The following is a 15,945-nucleotide window of genomic DNA, read 5'->3' on the forward strand; positions in this document are numbered from 1 at the left end:
CATCCAATAAGAGAGTGAGTGTTAGATAGAATGTTGAAAAGAAAGTGTCCCTAGCATTATTCAAAATATTAATACAAAATTTCGGGTTGAATTGTTTATTTGATTTCCATAATAATGTTTGGAATAATATTAAATAAATTTATATTTTATTTTGGATTCAATTAATGACTACTATTTAAATTTCATAAAACGTTATTTATACTTCTTAATCGTATAGAAATATACTTCTTCTTTTTATAAAATATAGAAATATACATATAAATGGTTTGATCCAATGCATGTCTACGTTATCTTGCATATATTATGCATTGTCTTTAACAACTGAGTTAAGCTCACAGAGACAATTCGCAAGGTAGTTATTATTACTAAAAATGTTCTGAAATATAATTGTCCGGAAGGGGAGTTTACTTGTGTATGTTTGGGTGGAGGAATTTGAAGAATTGTGTCTAAATTTTTATATTTATTTATTTAAGATTTTTTAAAAAATAAGTATAAAATAACAGTTTATTTGCTTTAAAAAAACATTTATAGTTTATTTAACCTACTAAATACAAACAAATCATCTTTTCTCCTTGTCCCCGTAATTATTAATTCAAGCGTACATTAAAGGTTAAATATATTTTTAGTTACTAAAAAATATGTATCGTATAAATTTAGTTTAAGCAATTTTTGTCTATGTTTGATTTTCCACTTATTTCTTGTTTTCAAATATGACCCGTTTTTGTTTCTACTCAATGAGCTATGGGTGTAAATGGATCGGGTAAATTTAATGAACTTAAAAAAAAAATTAACTTAACTGAAGTGTATGTGTTTATTTCTCGCAAAAATCAATATGTGAAGCACCCATTCCCGCAAAAATGAAACACTAACCCGTAACTCCCAGAACACTATATACGAAAAGAGACCGAGAGAAGGGGGACTTGGCAAACCAACAAAAAAAATGTATGAAAGTTGTCCATAGAAGGTTGCGCAACTAGCGATGATGGTGATCTACATCAAAAGCTGATAAAATTGGTCTTGCAAAATCTATACAAATCTACTTTATGAATGTCTTCCTTCTTCCCTTGGATGATATTGAAAATTTCATGCAATCCCTTTTTGGGGCGACAAATCTAATAATAATAGTAAAGGCATTAGATGGATGTCTTGGGATCGCATGGAGGAATGGGTTTTTGCAATTTGAATGTCATCCGTGAGTTGGTAACCATATAGTCCATAATGTCAATTATTAATAGACCTTACGGCATTTATCCAAAGTTGACGGTAGTTAAACTAACTTTTATCCAAAGGTGGTGGTGCATCCAAAGGTTAAACTTTGGTGTGGTGTGGTGTGGATAGGGGCTAGAAATTGTGTCCTGGTTCGAGCTCGCTTGAGTAGCAAATGTGTTGCGGTCGGTACCCAGTATTTGTGGCGTGAGGAGCAATCAGAGACTATTTATCAAATATTTGGTTACTAGCTCATGTGTGATGCAATTCGAGCTTGTGACGGTTTTAAGGAGGTCATATTCTGTCTTTTTGAGATTTTTTTTCATCATCAGAGAATAATAAAGAGTATTTGGAAGTGCAAAAGTGCAACAACATGGGAAATCAAACGGATAGACCAGCTGATATTGTTCATTGCAGCAGAATGTTGTTGGAGCAGTTGCTAAAAGCTTGTGATACATGTTTGCAATACGTTCTATGGAAGAGTGTGAGGGATGTGCCTTGGAAAAACCCACCTCATTCTAGAGTTGTTGATCGAACGGAGCATGGCAACATTCTTATTAAGTGTAGATTTATTTTAACTTCTCGTTTTAACAATCTTATGTGAAGTTTTCACCTTTATTATGATGATATTCCAGCATGTATTATCTTTTAATTTTCAATGAGATGGATTAGTCATTTATCGTGTGTCTGTCAAATGGACCCTTTATTTTATTTTTTTACCATTAAAATAGACCTACTTGATACACCACATTCAATTCCATTGTGTAAGAAATAAATAAAGGAATGAAACTCGAGTACACTACCGCGAGGAACACGTTACACGCAGTAGGAGGGGAACCAACCAAAGTACTAACAAATTTTCATTTCCTGAGTCTATTAACTCCATTGTTTATTAGTATTACACAGCACAAAGGAAATAATATATATACACCGTTCTCTGTACGACATTGCAATTACAGATAACTTAAAAATAAGCACAGTCACTTGCAAAACGTAGGACATTTATATCTTTAAAACAATGAAGCAAAAGAAATGACAATCTCCTGATTCTTCTTAGCATAAAATAAAATGACAACAATTATGTTTGGAGCTAACCAAGTGCTCCACATAAATAAAAACTAGTTTCCAAAACAAAACTAAAAACTCAGTTTAAAAAGTTTAGTGACATCATATACATCCTGATATTTAGCTTTTTAATCAAACTTTATTTTTAAAAAAAATTATATTTAATTAAACATTTTTCCAACCATAATTTATTTAGTTGAAGAGAGAATTTAAAAATTGTTATGCAATTATTGATACAAGTGACAAGACGAACATTAAGGTGTCCAGTTTTTCCGCTTTTATTGATAAAAGTAATAAAAAGTTGCAAGATTGAGACGCTTAAAGTAATTTAAAGAAGGGTTATATGTGTTTTTGTTCCATATAAATATTTGGTTAAACATATTTTTGTTCCCTACAAATATATCAATTTTTTCTTTTAGTCCCTATTTCAATCACCACTTTTGGTCCTTATTTTTAAGTCAAATCATGTATAGACTTTGTATTTTTTAATGAAATTGTTTAGAATATTGTAAAAATCTTCCCCAAAAAAATTAGAATTTTTTAACAAAACATGAATTTTTAAGCGCAAAAATATAAAAATTCATATTTAATTCGTGTTTTATTAAAAAAAAATCTAATTTTTTTGGAGAAATTCTTATAATATTATCATGTTCCTGCAAAATTTTATTCAAAAATATAAATTGTCCATGAGATTACTTAAAATGAGGGACCAAAAGTTAAGATTGAAAACTTTTGGGGGACTTAAAATCGAAGAAAAATTTTAAGGGAGTAAAACGAAAAGTTTACACATTTATAGAGATCAAAGATATATTTAACCCTAAATATATCATTTTTTGTTTTAGCCTTCTTAAGTTTTTCTTTGACTTTTGTGCCCTAAGCCTTTGTGTTGGGAGTTTGTAAGGAACGACTTTTGGGGGTGGGAAAAATAGGGAGAAAAGAAAAAATATTTCACATTTTTTTAAAAATATTTTTTTAGAATGATAAATTAATGTTTATGATTAATATATTTTTAATTTTAAAAATATTATAACAACATAGATTAAATTTGAAGAATTCATATAAACACCCCCAAAATCCTCCTTCAATACAATTTTTTTAGTTTCCTCAAATGAGGAAGATTATTATGAAAAAAATGAACCCTCAAAGTCATTCCCTTTCATCGTTTTTTATTTCTTCTACTTGCTCCTTACTTTTTTATTAAACCCTCTCCTTCAATCCCCGTCAAACTCGCAAACAAAGCCTTAAGATTATTATAACATAGATTAAATTTGAAGAACTCATATAAACCTCCATAACCCCCAAAACCTCATCCAATACAATTTTTGAGTTCCCCAAATGAGAAGGATGTTGTATTATGAAAAAAATATGAATTCCTCAAAGCCCTCTCCTCGAGTTGTCATCTATTTTTTTCCACTTGTTCCTTCCTTTTTTTTTTTCTTTTTCCAAAACCCTTCTTCCCTTCCAAACTTGCAGACAAAGCCCAGACGTTTTCCATCACCATTTGTTGTTTATACTTTTAAGTCTAGTACTTTATAGAATTCTCTCTTGCAAAAATTTAATTTTTTTTAACAATGGATGAATTAAATATGAATTTTTTACGTTTTTGGAGCTTAAAAATTCATACTTAAACCATGTTTTTGTTAAAAAAAAATCTATTTTTTTAGAGATTTCCATTGGGTACGTTTGTTATAGCTTTTTTCAAAATAAATTTTGGTAGTGTAATGTGATTTTGTTATAATTTTTTTAACAAAGAAATTTTCAAGGAAAGCTTCAAATGAAAAATTCGTTTGAATAGTTTATCTTAAAATGTCATTCTAAGTATTTCATCATTTGGTTATAATTTTTTTTATACTAAAATTTTGAAAAAATCTCTAAAAAAAAGCTATTTCAAATAGCTTTTCATAAAAATCATTTTTGAAAGATGTCATTTTGAAAAAAAATATGTGATTTTTACTATGTAAAATCTCGAACAATGAATATTTAAGTTAGTGAATGTCAAAATCTTTTTTTTAACTTATATCAAATAAGTTTGAAATAACTTTTACTATTTTTGAGTAGATTTAAAAAAAATCCATTTTTAAAAATACAAAGGAAAATCCATTTTGTTAGAATCTAAAACAAACGGGCCCAATATTATAATCATTCCTTCAAAAATATGAATGGTATATATGACCTGACTCAAAAGTATGGATCTAAGATATTGAGAAAATACTTTTAGAGTACTAAAAGTCGAAGAAACATTTTAGAGATATTAAAATAAAAAATTGAAATATTTATAAAGACCAAAAGTATATTTAACTCTTTCGAGTATTAGACATAACTTTGTTAAAGAAAAAAGTATTAAACATAACTTTGGGCAACCTTCAAAAATAAATATGAGAGAAAGAGGGTGTATTAATAATATATGTAGTGCGAATAGAAGAAGTTTAGAGCAAACCTATCTTAGTTGGGGCTCACGAGAATCTTCGGCCTGTATTTTGCATACTAGCTGGATTGCTGCTTCCGAAATCCTTTCGACAGCTTCGTCTTCGCGTGTGCCTCTCTCTCTCTCTCTCTCTCTCTCTCTCTCTGGTGAGTTCTCTTCTCTCTCCTTTTCCATCTTACGATCTTCAAACCCTAGCTTCCTAATACCATTTTTATTGTTCATTATCTTGATTTCTTTGATTTAATTGCAATTTTGTGAAGAAAAAAAAAATATTAATTAGGGTCAGATTCGAATTGAATTTTTCTTTTTGAATAGTGAAATTTAATTTTTAATTACAAAACATTGAATACTTGACCCATTCATGATTTATATCTAGCTTCAAATGTCTTGTCAGATCAAGTTATAGACAAGTATCATGGTCGAATCTGGTGATAAAGTAGTCTTAGAAATGTTTTACTCTCACGTGTTTATAGGGAAACAATTTATGTGTTAGTTTTCTGTGGGTTGTGTGTGCTAAGTGCGTCTTATGATTACATTGAATTATGTCATTTTCTAAGATTATTATGTCTGAGTCTGTGCTTGATAGCTTAAGGTTATGCGCAGTTCTTAAGAAAATGATTCAGTGAACCAATTTCTGTTATAAAATAAGCTCATTCTCTGAAGTATCCTTATTAGTAGTAGTTAGTTAGTAGGCTAGATACAATATATAAGTGTATATGAGTGGAAAAATTTAATCAATGCTTCATTGGCATTTTAAAATGACAAATAACATGACACAAACAAATATTCCAATCATGACATTTAATATGAGATGAAAGAGTATACAGACATTATACTGCATGCTTTTCAGAATGCGCAGAGGTATCTTTATTGCTCAGTTTCATTTCTATGGATGAGTAGTTGTTTTAAAATTGTTTGTCTACATTGAGAATGCAACCTGTAGCATGTTTTATTTGTTTGGTGGGCTAACAAGATCTGCTAAGGGTTTGCTGAACTGATTGGTAAATGAATTCACAGCGGCAATGACTCCCTTGTGTTTTCTACCTTTTTTTATTTAAGAAAATGTTTGAAAAAATGGAATGTCACTTCTCCTGTCTTTCCCTTTGCTTTATGTTTCCTTCATTCTCTTGTGTCCAACGGACGCACTGTCAGATCAGATTCGTTATTTAGATTGTTCAGTCTATCTTGAACTCTATTCAATTTTTCTATATTTGTTTGTAACTTGCAGTAATTACAACCTTCAAGACAGAAGAAAATGTCTGGTCCTAGGATTGCTCACGCTACCTTGAAGGGTCCAAGTGTCGTCAAGGAGATAATAATTGGAATCACACTTGGTTTAGCTGCTGGTGGTGTCTGGAAGATGCATCATTGGAATGAACAGAGAAAAACCAGGACCTTTTACGATTTACTAGAAAAGGGTGAGATTAGTGTTGTTGTAGATGAAGAGTAAAAATGATGTTTTGCTATGTGCCTATGCTTTCCTTCTATAGGCTCTTTTGTTTGTTTCTATATTCCAATTGGCTCGTGTAAATGAGCCGAGCTACTTACACATTGAAAATAATAAGTTCTTCTCTGATTTTGGACTATGTTGTCTTGTAGAAATTTCATGAAGCAATGTTATATTACTTGTTTGTGTTATTTCAGTATTATTGATATTGGTAGCTTGTTTTTTACAATTAGATCAACTCCTCTTGAAGGCCACAGGCTGTCACGATGTGACATCATAAATGAGTCGTCTTTGTGTGTCCGAATAATGGGGATTATATATATATATATATATATATATATATATATATATCTTTGTATTAGTATGGATGAGTGTGTATTATTAGGTTGGGCTTGTTGTAGTATTAAAATTAATATGCGTATTAGGTCAGCATGCTATATCACCACTTGGCTAGTATTAAGAGTTTTGTTGCTGAAATATAATCTTTGGTAACCTTTACATCTAATCCATAAATTTCAAACTACACAACTTTGCAAGTGCAGAGTTTAGTGCTAGGAGGAAAAAATACTGGTGAACACTGCCTGGAATATTTGAACAGGCATATGTTCGCTCGGGATGGTGGCATTGGTCCCCGGGATTAATCGGTCCTTTGGTTGTATACCTCACCTAGGATGTATCAAATGTGGTGGTCTATCCTCCTGATATTTGAATTTTAGCTGTAAATTTCTCTGTATATTTATGTTGTCAAGCTTTTCTTTTCTTTTAAAATAGAAAAAGCAATTGGCTGATGGGGATGGAAAATATATAGCAGAAGAAGGTTACCTAAATTTTTATGATATTCGTCCAGCTACTTCTGAGACAATATTCCAATGCTTTGTTTTGGTGTTGAGGAATAAGAGATATAAATGATATTCGTCCAGCTACTTCTGAGACAATATTCCAATGCTTTGTTTTGGTGTTGAGGAATAAGAGATATAATATAGTTATTCCTACCCCTTCACCAAACGGTTAGGTTTATAGGTGGGAGTTTAACCACCTTTTTTCACTCAAGTCTCAACTCCCAAACAAAACCTTTGAATATTTCTTTCCTGTCTTTGAAAATTCTCTAAGGCTTTTTTTGGTAGTTAGGAGGGGTGGGAAATATAGAAAAATGGAGAAATCTTCCACATTTTTTGTAGTGTATTTTTTTAAAGAATAATATTACTAATGATCTCTGTAAGCATACCTCGTGTGGGGTGTATTGCATTATATATGTAGGGGTCAGATTGGGAATCTTGTATACACCATTTATTCAACCTTAAGGGGGTGGATAATCTAGCCTTTAGGATACTTGACCAAAAAAAAGGTTGTTGCTTATGATTAATATATTTTTAATGTTAAGAATATTATAATAATAACATAGGCTTAATTGATCCCTTAGTCCCTTAACTTAATTCTTTTTTTCAAAATGGTCCCATAACTCTAAAACGTCTCAATTTGGTCCCTTATCTTTATTTCCGTCAATCAAGTTAGTCCTTTCCGTTAGTTTTTTTGCTAAAACCGTTAAGTCTTGCCACATGTCACTTAGGATTGGTGATCAAGGGTTGGATTTGAAAAGCACACAAAATTTACAATGGACTCGCAACATATGATCATTTATAATCTTTCCCTATTTGTCTTGAATTTTCTAAAATTAAAAATCACCAACAATCTTCATCTTCTTCCTTCTTCATCCCCATAACACATAATCTCTTGCTAGAAATTCATCAAATCACCAGAAGTTCATCAACCCAAATATAATCAATAATTATAACAAACCCAGTATTTGAATTCTTTTAAGTCTCGAGAAATCCCTAAAATAAGTAGTCTTAAAAAAATCAAACCTTTGATATGAAAACCAAAAGATTTGGGATCTGAAAGAAATCAAATGACAACAATACCAATAACAAACTCATAATTCCTGTAACAATCGCATAATCAAATGACAGCACAAGAAACAAATCTTCCACTTTGATTATAAGCAACAAATTGTTGATAGAGCCCAAACTACTAATTCCACACATAAAACCCTTTAGTAGAGGCATTGATCATAAAAAACTGATAACTTTTTAGGACTAAACATTGGTGTTTTCGTTCCAAACAGACCAAGGTTAGGGAGAAGGGAAATTGAAATTAATGGTATGGTAACCATACAGAAATCAAATTAATGGCAAACATTCTGGTGTTTTCGTTCCAAACAAACTGGTGTTTTCGTTTCAATTGATAATTTTGAGAGAAGAGATCTGGTTAGAGAGAGAGTGAGGGAGAAATGTTTTATTGAATTATACAATTTTACTTTAATTTTGTTATGTTTATGTGCTGCTGAATTTTTATTTTGGGTATGAAGTAGAGATATGAAGAGGGAAGAAGATGAAGATTGTTGGTGATTTTTAATTTTAGGAAATTCAAGACAAACAGGGAAAGATTATAAATGATCATATGTTGTGAGTCTATTGTAAATTTTGTGTGCTTTTTAAATCCAACCCTTGATCACCAATCCTAAGTGACACGTGACAAGACTTAACGGTTTTAGCAAAAAAACTAACGGAAAGGACTAACTTTATTTACGGAAATAAAGATAAGGGACCAAATTGAGACGTTTTAGAGTTATGTGACCATTTTGAAAAAAAGAATTAAGTTAAGGGACTAAGGGATCAATTAAGCCTAATAACATATGTTGAATATGAGGAATTCATATAAACCCTCCAAAATCTTCATCCAATACAATTTTTAGTTCCCCAATTTAAGAAGATTTTGTATTTCGAAGAAAAATGAACCTCCAAATCTTTTCCTCTTGAAGTCCTTTATTTCTTCCACTTAGATCCTTGCTTATTTCCTAAGCCCCTCCCCTCCAAAATCGCTCACAAAGCTTCGAGCGCTCCTTCACTCATTTTCCTTGTGACCTCTCTCACTTAAGTTTGATTTACTGTTTTGGGAATGGAATATTTTTGCAACCTCTATAGCAGGAAAGGTCAGGGTAATCATTGGACGCCTTATGTCTGCTAACCCTGCAATTTGCTTATTTATCCACCAATTTATAACCTAGACATTATTATGGGTGGTATTTTCTTGCTAGGAATACAATGAAGTACAAAAATTGTTTCCCATTAGTTTAAGTTTTTTTAAAAAGTTGCTGTCAATTTTGGACATGACTTTATTCTCTACATTTGTGTATTTAACGAGGTTACATGGGATTGAGTTGAGGCTTTCAATCCGTTGTTCTTAGTTTGAATGTGTTGAAAGTTTGTGAAAGGATTGTTCTTAGTTTGGTTATTTGATGACCCTTTTTGGTTCTGTTGGTGAACTATCAATTACCTTTTTAGAATAAGGTTTTGTAATTGCCTAGAATCACATAAGCTACTTTCTACCACCAAAGTCTAATAACAACCGTGAAGTCATCATGAATGTTTTTTCATGTGGATTAGTTATCAAGGGATGCATCTCTCGGGCCAATAACTTTTGCTTTGTTGCCCAATGTTTACACATTGAAGTTAACGAAATAGATACGCAACAATTTGAGATGATATATTTTGTTTGTATTGTTTTGTCAAAAAAAAAAATATTTCGTTTGTATTGTATTATTCTATGGCAAATATCAGAACATCTGGTTGGCTAAAATAAGAGACCGTATTGATAGACGGCTGATATTTTCACTTCCAAACAAACATTTTTCTTCAAGACTACCAAAATATCAAGATTTATTATGACTAATATCCAAAATATTCAAGAATATTTGCATGATTAAATTCAAGTGATCGCTAGAAAGGTTTCCAACAAAAATGAAATTTCTCTTGAAATAATTAATTAGAAAGTAATAAAAATAATATCTTAAGATGGGTCCAACGTGGAAGATAACAAGAGGTTGTGAAAAGATAAGAAGTATGCGTCCAGAAATATTCACTTACATTGGTTATATATCCCGCCATTACATTCCCTAACCCCATTAAATTAAACCTCATCTTTATCACAACAACAAAAAGAACCAATAGCTGCAGTTATGGCAGCAACAATGGCTGGTGTGAGTCTTTCAAGCCCTAGAGTTATTTTCAAGGGACCAGAGTCTCTTCAAAAGTCTCAGGCCATCAGGTCTGGACCGGTGTTCATGCTCAACCAAAGATGGACCGGTGCAGTCAGTTCCGGTAGGATGGTAAGCATTCGACCGGTGCAAGCATCACCGGACATAACCGGGAAGGTGGAAGAGAGCATAAAGAGTGCAGAAGAGGCGTGTGCAGGAGACGCCGCTAGCGGTGAATGTGTGGCGGCGTGGGATGAGGTTGAGGAACTGAGTGCGGCGGCAAGCCATGCAAGGGATAAGAAAAAGACGTCGGACCCTCTCGAGGAATACTGCAAGGACAATCCGGAGGCTAATGAGTGTCGTACCTATGAAGACTGATAATACTATATGATCAAGTCTCCCTTTTGATATCATTTCTGTTGTGTATTAATTAATTTTCATTTAAGCATGATTAAAATAATCGATATATACCATCTTTACAAGTAAAAAAAAAACTAGTCATTATTCTAGCTTCATCCTATTACTTTTGTTTATAAATAGCTGTTTTTATCTATATAAAATTTCTAGATATGGCTATCCGTTTGTTTGCAAAATTAACTTGCAAGTACAACTATATTCAAATGGTTTTATGGGGTGGTTAGATACACGTTACTAGCGGCGAAGCTAGCTATGTTTCCACGAGGGGGCCAAATCTAAATAAATGAAATAAAATATAATTTTACTGTTATTGGCAATTTTTATTGTTAACTAAACTTTCTTTGGATTTGTTTAAGAGATCATAAGTGTCAAAATAATAGGAAATATATCTATTAAATAAGTGAATATATTTTGGTTTTCCTATTTTTACTGATTTTGACAAATAAACTTTTTTGTGGTAGTTAAATATATATTATTGGGTCCCTCAAAAAAATATATATTATTGGGGTAGCTGATATCAAAATATACTAACTTAGTCAAAGAAAAAAATATTTGTTGGGGTAGCCAAAACTACCCCTTGGCAACAAATAGCTTCGCCCCTGCAGGTTAGTTAAATATGTTGTGTCCAAAATATAAACAAACTAGTACATGTATTTATTTTAAATTTAGACAAAATATATGCACATTTCTACTTATATTTAATATCAGAGTCCTAGAGATAGTATTTAATAAGCAATTACGTCCCTGTTAAAAATAAATATGTGTCCCGTGAGCATAGCTCAGTTGGTAGGACAATGCATTATTATATGCAGGAGCCGGGGTTCGAACCCCGTACACCCTACTTATTCACCTTATAAGGTAATTCTAACCACTAGACTATCTAACAAAAAAAATAATAAATATGTTATTTGTGCAATTCTTCATGCATACGTGGATAAAAATTGTCTCTTAGAAGCCACAGGTATACTTTTATAACAAATTTACAAGTGGATTAAAAAAACAAAATTGAAGGAACAAGTGGATTAAAATTGTCTTTTGTTAAAAATGTTGTCTAAGCAGACATGTATATTTTGAACTAATGTGGATAGGTAGGTTGAAAAAGAAATTTCTTTTGTGAATAGTCAATCACCTTCTTAAAATTATAAGTCGACTTGAATATCTTCTTAGAATTTGTGAAATAGCAATTAAAAAAATCTGTAGAAATTTCTTTTATGCAATATTTATGATATTTGTTTTATGAATAACTTTAAAAAATTTACCTACCATTTCATTAAAAAAAATAGTTATTTTTTCATGTTGATGAGTCTGCTAAATACGATTTAGATTTCCTGTTGTAATTACGTGACACGGTTACAATTTTCACTTGTTTGATTAAAATCAACATATGATATTGTTTTACGGTATAAACTGAGTTTGATATCTAAACTGTCGAATCTCATATCAACGATCATGAACTATTACAACGTACAAACTCTACAGCAAAGAATCTAGATCCATAACAATTTAGAGGAAAAAGATTAGTAGATAAGCAAAAATTCATTGGCATCTAGAGAGAGAAATAAAACTAAACTCATTAAAATCATTAAACTAGACTCATTAAAAGTAACCAAATTAAAAGTAACTCAACCGAATTCAAAACAATAATTTAAATCCCTAAAATCTCAAATCTCTAATCTCAAATCCCTACTAAAACTCATTAAACTAAACTTTTAATAGAAACTAGTATCCAAAAAAAAAATCATTAAAATCACGTGGGATCCAAATATTCCTTGGTAATATTCCTTGGTATATTCCTGTTCCACCACAACCTACGCTTCAACCTTGTACACAATAAATTCCTTAAAAAAAAAAAAAAAACCTTGTACACAATAAATCACGATGTCCATTACATCGACCAATACAAAAATCGCTTATAAATTTACCAAAAAAAGTATTTGTTTACATAAGAAGATCAAAATCTCACAAGAATCATTTTAATGTCGGATTGGTTGGGCTACAAACCCACGTCGAGCAAAATCTCGTTAAGTTGTTTGTTCCAAATGTGATTTTATAAACTGTCATATAAGTTATTTGTCCAAATTTTGATGATCAAACTCATTATACAAACTTACTTAGAACAACCACAATCCGAATTAGATATTTGTTCATACAAGCCGTATTCACACTAATGAAAACAATGTCTTTAACATTCACACTAATAATAACTTTTTTATATAAATAAAAAAGTGCATTACATAACAATCTTCACTAAACTAAACCAACACAAGAACAAAGTCTCTTATTTATTCAATGACATGAAATAAAACACACATAACTAAATTAACAAAAACAAACAACAGAAACATAATTAAACTACTTAATAAACAAGATTTGAGATCAACGGAGCATCATTTCATGTGATGCCATAGAATAATTTGGATAAGGTATGAACCAAGGTTTGAGAAGAGGATCATCAATCAAAGGCACATCATCGACAGAGAAACTATTAGCCTCTTCAGCAGCAGCAGCATCTATAACAGAATTCAAAAACCGAAACTGAGCCTCCAATTCTTTTGTCTGCGCTCTGATAACATCATTAGCAGCTTCCATCTTCACATACGCTTCCTCCGTCGCCTTAATACTCCGCGCGAGACGGTCATTCTCTATTTTCAATCTACCGGCTTCTCCGGTCAGATCTTCAACCTGTTGTTGCTTCCTCAGTCTGGATCGTCTCGCGGATTCACGGTTTGACAGCATTCTCTTGCGTTTTCGTTCGTCGATTTGTAGATCCATACCGTCTGAACCTCCTGAACCTGAACCTGAACCTGAACTTACAGGACGTTGAATCGAAGCCATTGATTTTCGGATTTCGGATTTGAATTCGTAGATTTGTCAAAATTGGTGAAAATAGGATTATGTTTATGCAGATCTAGTTGTTTGTTAAAAAAAAAAAATTCAGAAAAAAATGAAAAGAGATTAAAGAGATTAACGAGATTACAGAGATGAAATGAAATTCATGAGAAAACGTAGAACCAGTAAAGAAAGGCGACGGAGAAAGAATGACGAAGACGGATACGACGGAGAAGGTTTGCCAACGTCATAGAAATAGCGTAAACATTGAAGTTTTTTGCAATCAAATCAGAAAAAAGCTTAGATCGAAAAACAGAGAGACGGAGTTTTGAGAGAAAATAGAAGAGATTGAAGAAAAGTTGAGAAAAGAGGTTAGAATTAGGATTCAAGGATTAGGGTTTGGTGAAAAGTTTAGGCGAAGAAGGTTTTGACGGGATAAGAGAGGTAGGTTTTATAGAGAAAAAAGATTGAGGGGTGGGTATGGAAAACGTGCCATGGTGTAACTGGATTAGGAATATTTTATGTTATTTTAATATTCTAAACTTTTTTACGTACTTTATCTCTTTTTTCAACAAACATGCTTATCTTGATAAATCTATAACCACGTTATTGATTGGTTAATATTTTAATTGAAAAATTAAAAAAAGGCTTTTGAAAGTTGAAAAATCAATTTTCGAAGGCTTGATTTGTGATTCATAGCGCGTCACAGCTGGCGGCAGAGTGACGACTAGTGAAAGACAGCTTTTTCCTTAGCAACTTTTCCTTTTAGTATTTTACTTTTTTCCCTCTTTTGCAGAGTGTTTGAAAGTGGTATAATTTTATTTAGTGTTAAATAAGTTTTGATATTAAATTTCTTTGATTTTTTTTTTTCAGTTATGTTTAATACATTATACAGTTTATTTTTGCATAGTTTTAGAATTTTTAATTTTTTTAAAATTGATTAATTTTTATACATTCTTAAAAATTTAATTCCCTCAAAAAAAATTAAAAAACTTATAAGGATCAAAAACATATTTAACCATATTTTTTTTAAAAAAATTCTACAAGAGTGTCAGTTAAATAATTAAAAAAGTGGCAGTAAAGTTAGCTCAATTGTTTATACCCAATTGATATATAAAACCTTTTAAGAAAAAAAAAAAAAAAGGTTGGTTCAATTGTCAATATTGATATTGTAAAGTTGTACCCTTTCATTAGGTTTCAAACTTAAAATCTTGTGAGTTTTCTAAGAAGTGTGTATCACTTCTCCCACAGACAAATAAAATTAAATTAAAGAAATCATTTTGCATAGTAAATGAAACTCCCTCCGTTCCTTTTTAAGTGTCACTTTTGGAGAAATTTTTTGTTCCTATTTAACTTTCACTTTCAAAGTTCAATGCAACAATAAATGTTGTTTTACCAACATTACCCTTAGTTATTTATTGTGGAGAGAGAAATATATGAAATAAGATATTAAATGACTAAGGCTATTATAGTAAAAGTATAGATTATTGTATAAGAAAAAGTAACATTTATTGAGTGTTTTGGTTTGTGTAAAATGTTAAAAAGTGACACTTAAAAAGGAACGGAGGTAGTAATGTTTAACTGTGTGCTTTTATTGAAAAGAAGCAAAATGAAAAGAGGAAGATAAGGAGGTTTGAATTTTATAGGAATTCACATTTTTTTTCCCCAATGTAGATAATGTTTGTGTAGTCAAGGGGGAACAATGATGTGAACACTTACAATGTGAACACTTCTCTATTGGACAAAAGAGAGCATATTGAGAAACTTCATAGAACTTGCATTCTTCTTCGCAAAGTTCAGGTATTAAAGCAATTGGTCACATCTTTGTTCACTGTATATTTATGTTTCCACTTTCCACAAATCAAATGTGATGCAACTTGGACTTTTGCTGAATGAAGCGAACAATGAAATAACTTAATCAATGTTCGTCTGTTCCTCATGTTGAATAATTTGTTTATATCTTTATCATGCACGTTAGTTGTAAGTTTTTACAAGTGTTTATTGATGTGACCAACACTTTTCCTGTCGAAGAGTAGTTTATATATGATCTTCCTGATCGACTGATGCAGTCAGGTTTTACACCGGAGCAATGCCGATTTTTAAGGTTGCTTTTTCCTTATATGGTTTCTAATTCAATCCTTTGATTATTACTTTTACACGCAACATATCAATCTAGGTCTCAGATGAAATATCTTGGTTATATCCTCTCTCTATCAGGCATATGGAGATTCATCATTCAAGGATTGTAAGCAAGCATCTAAAGAAGCAATATCTAATGTATGTAATAAAAAACTTGCAGGGATTGAGTTAGACCTAATCCCAGATTTTAAGAGAAGCATGAAAAAATTTACTCCTTACTAGGATTTTGTTTATAGAAGTTGGATAGTTATGTTCCTCTCCTCGAACATATGTGTATTCCCCCATAAATCTGCTATCACAAACATATTATGTTTTTTCCTTATCTTTGTAGCTTCCTTTTCCTATTCTCTTTAAACTGCCAAACATTTGTGTACTCCTGGGATT

The 15,945-nt window shown here is 31.4% G+C and overlaps 1 protein-coding gene and 2 pseudogenes across 3 annotated transcripts; 2 read left to right on the top strand and 1 right to left on the bottom strand.

Annotated features, from left to right (window-relative positions):
• Positions 1-5,899: 5,899 nt before the first annotated feature.
• Positions 5,900-6,334, top strand: LOC146957526 (cytochrome c oxidase subunit 5C-2). Its single transcript, XM_085736936.1, has one exon. It carries the CDS (start codon positions 5,952-5,954, stop codon positions 6,144-6,146), a length of 195 nt encoding a protein of 64 aa, XP_085593062.1. The 5' UTR covers positions 5,900-5,951; the 3' UTR covers positions 6,147-6,334.
• Positions 6,335-10,103: 3,769 nt separating this feature from the next.
• Positions 10,104-10,691, top strand: LOC146957527 (calvin cycle protein CP12-2, chloroplastic pseudogene; annotated as a pseudogene). The gene has a single exon (XR_015023226.1). The product of XR_015023226.1 is annotated as a calvin cycle protein CP12-2, chloroplastic pseudogene (transcript).
• A 2,060-nt stretch (positions 10,692-12,751) lies between these two features.
• Positions 12,752-14,156, bottom strand: LOC146957528 (bZIP transcription factor 53 pseudogene; annotated as a pseudogene). Its single transcript, XR_015023227.1, has one exon. The product of XR_015023227.1 is annotated as a bZIP transcription factor 53 pseudogene (transcript).
• Positions 14,157-15,945: the final 1,789 nt, after the last annotated feature.

The sequence above is a fragment of the Medicago sativa genome, chromosome 1 (assembly GCF_051527215.1).
Source record: "Medicago sativa cultivar Bolivia chromosome 1, Bolivia_mono, whole genome shotgun sequence".
Lineage (NCBI taxonomy): Eukaryota > Viridiplantae > Streptophyta > Magnoliopsida > Fabales > Fabaceae > Medicago > Medicago sativa.

Bases quoted from the DNA above. Each gene is read 5' to 3' on its own strand.
- LOC146957526 (XM_085736936.1), top strand. From the start codon at position 5,952: ATGTCTGGTCCTAGGATTGCTCACGCTACCTTGAAGGGTCCAAGTGTC.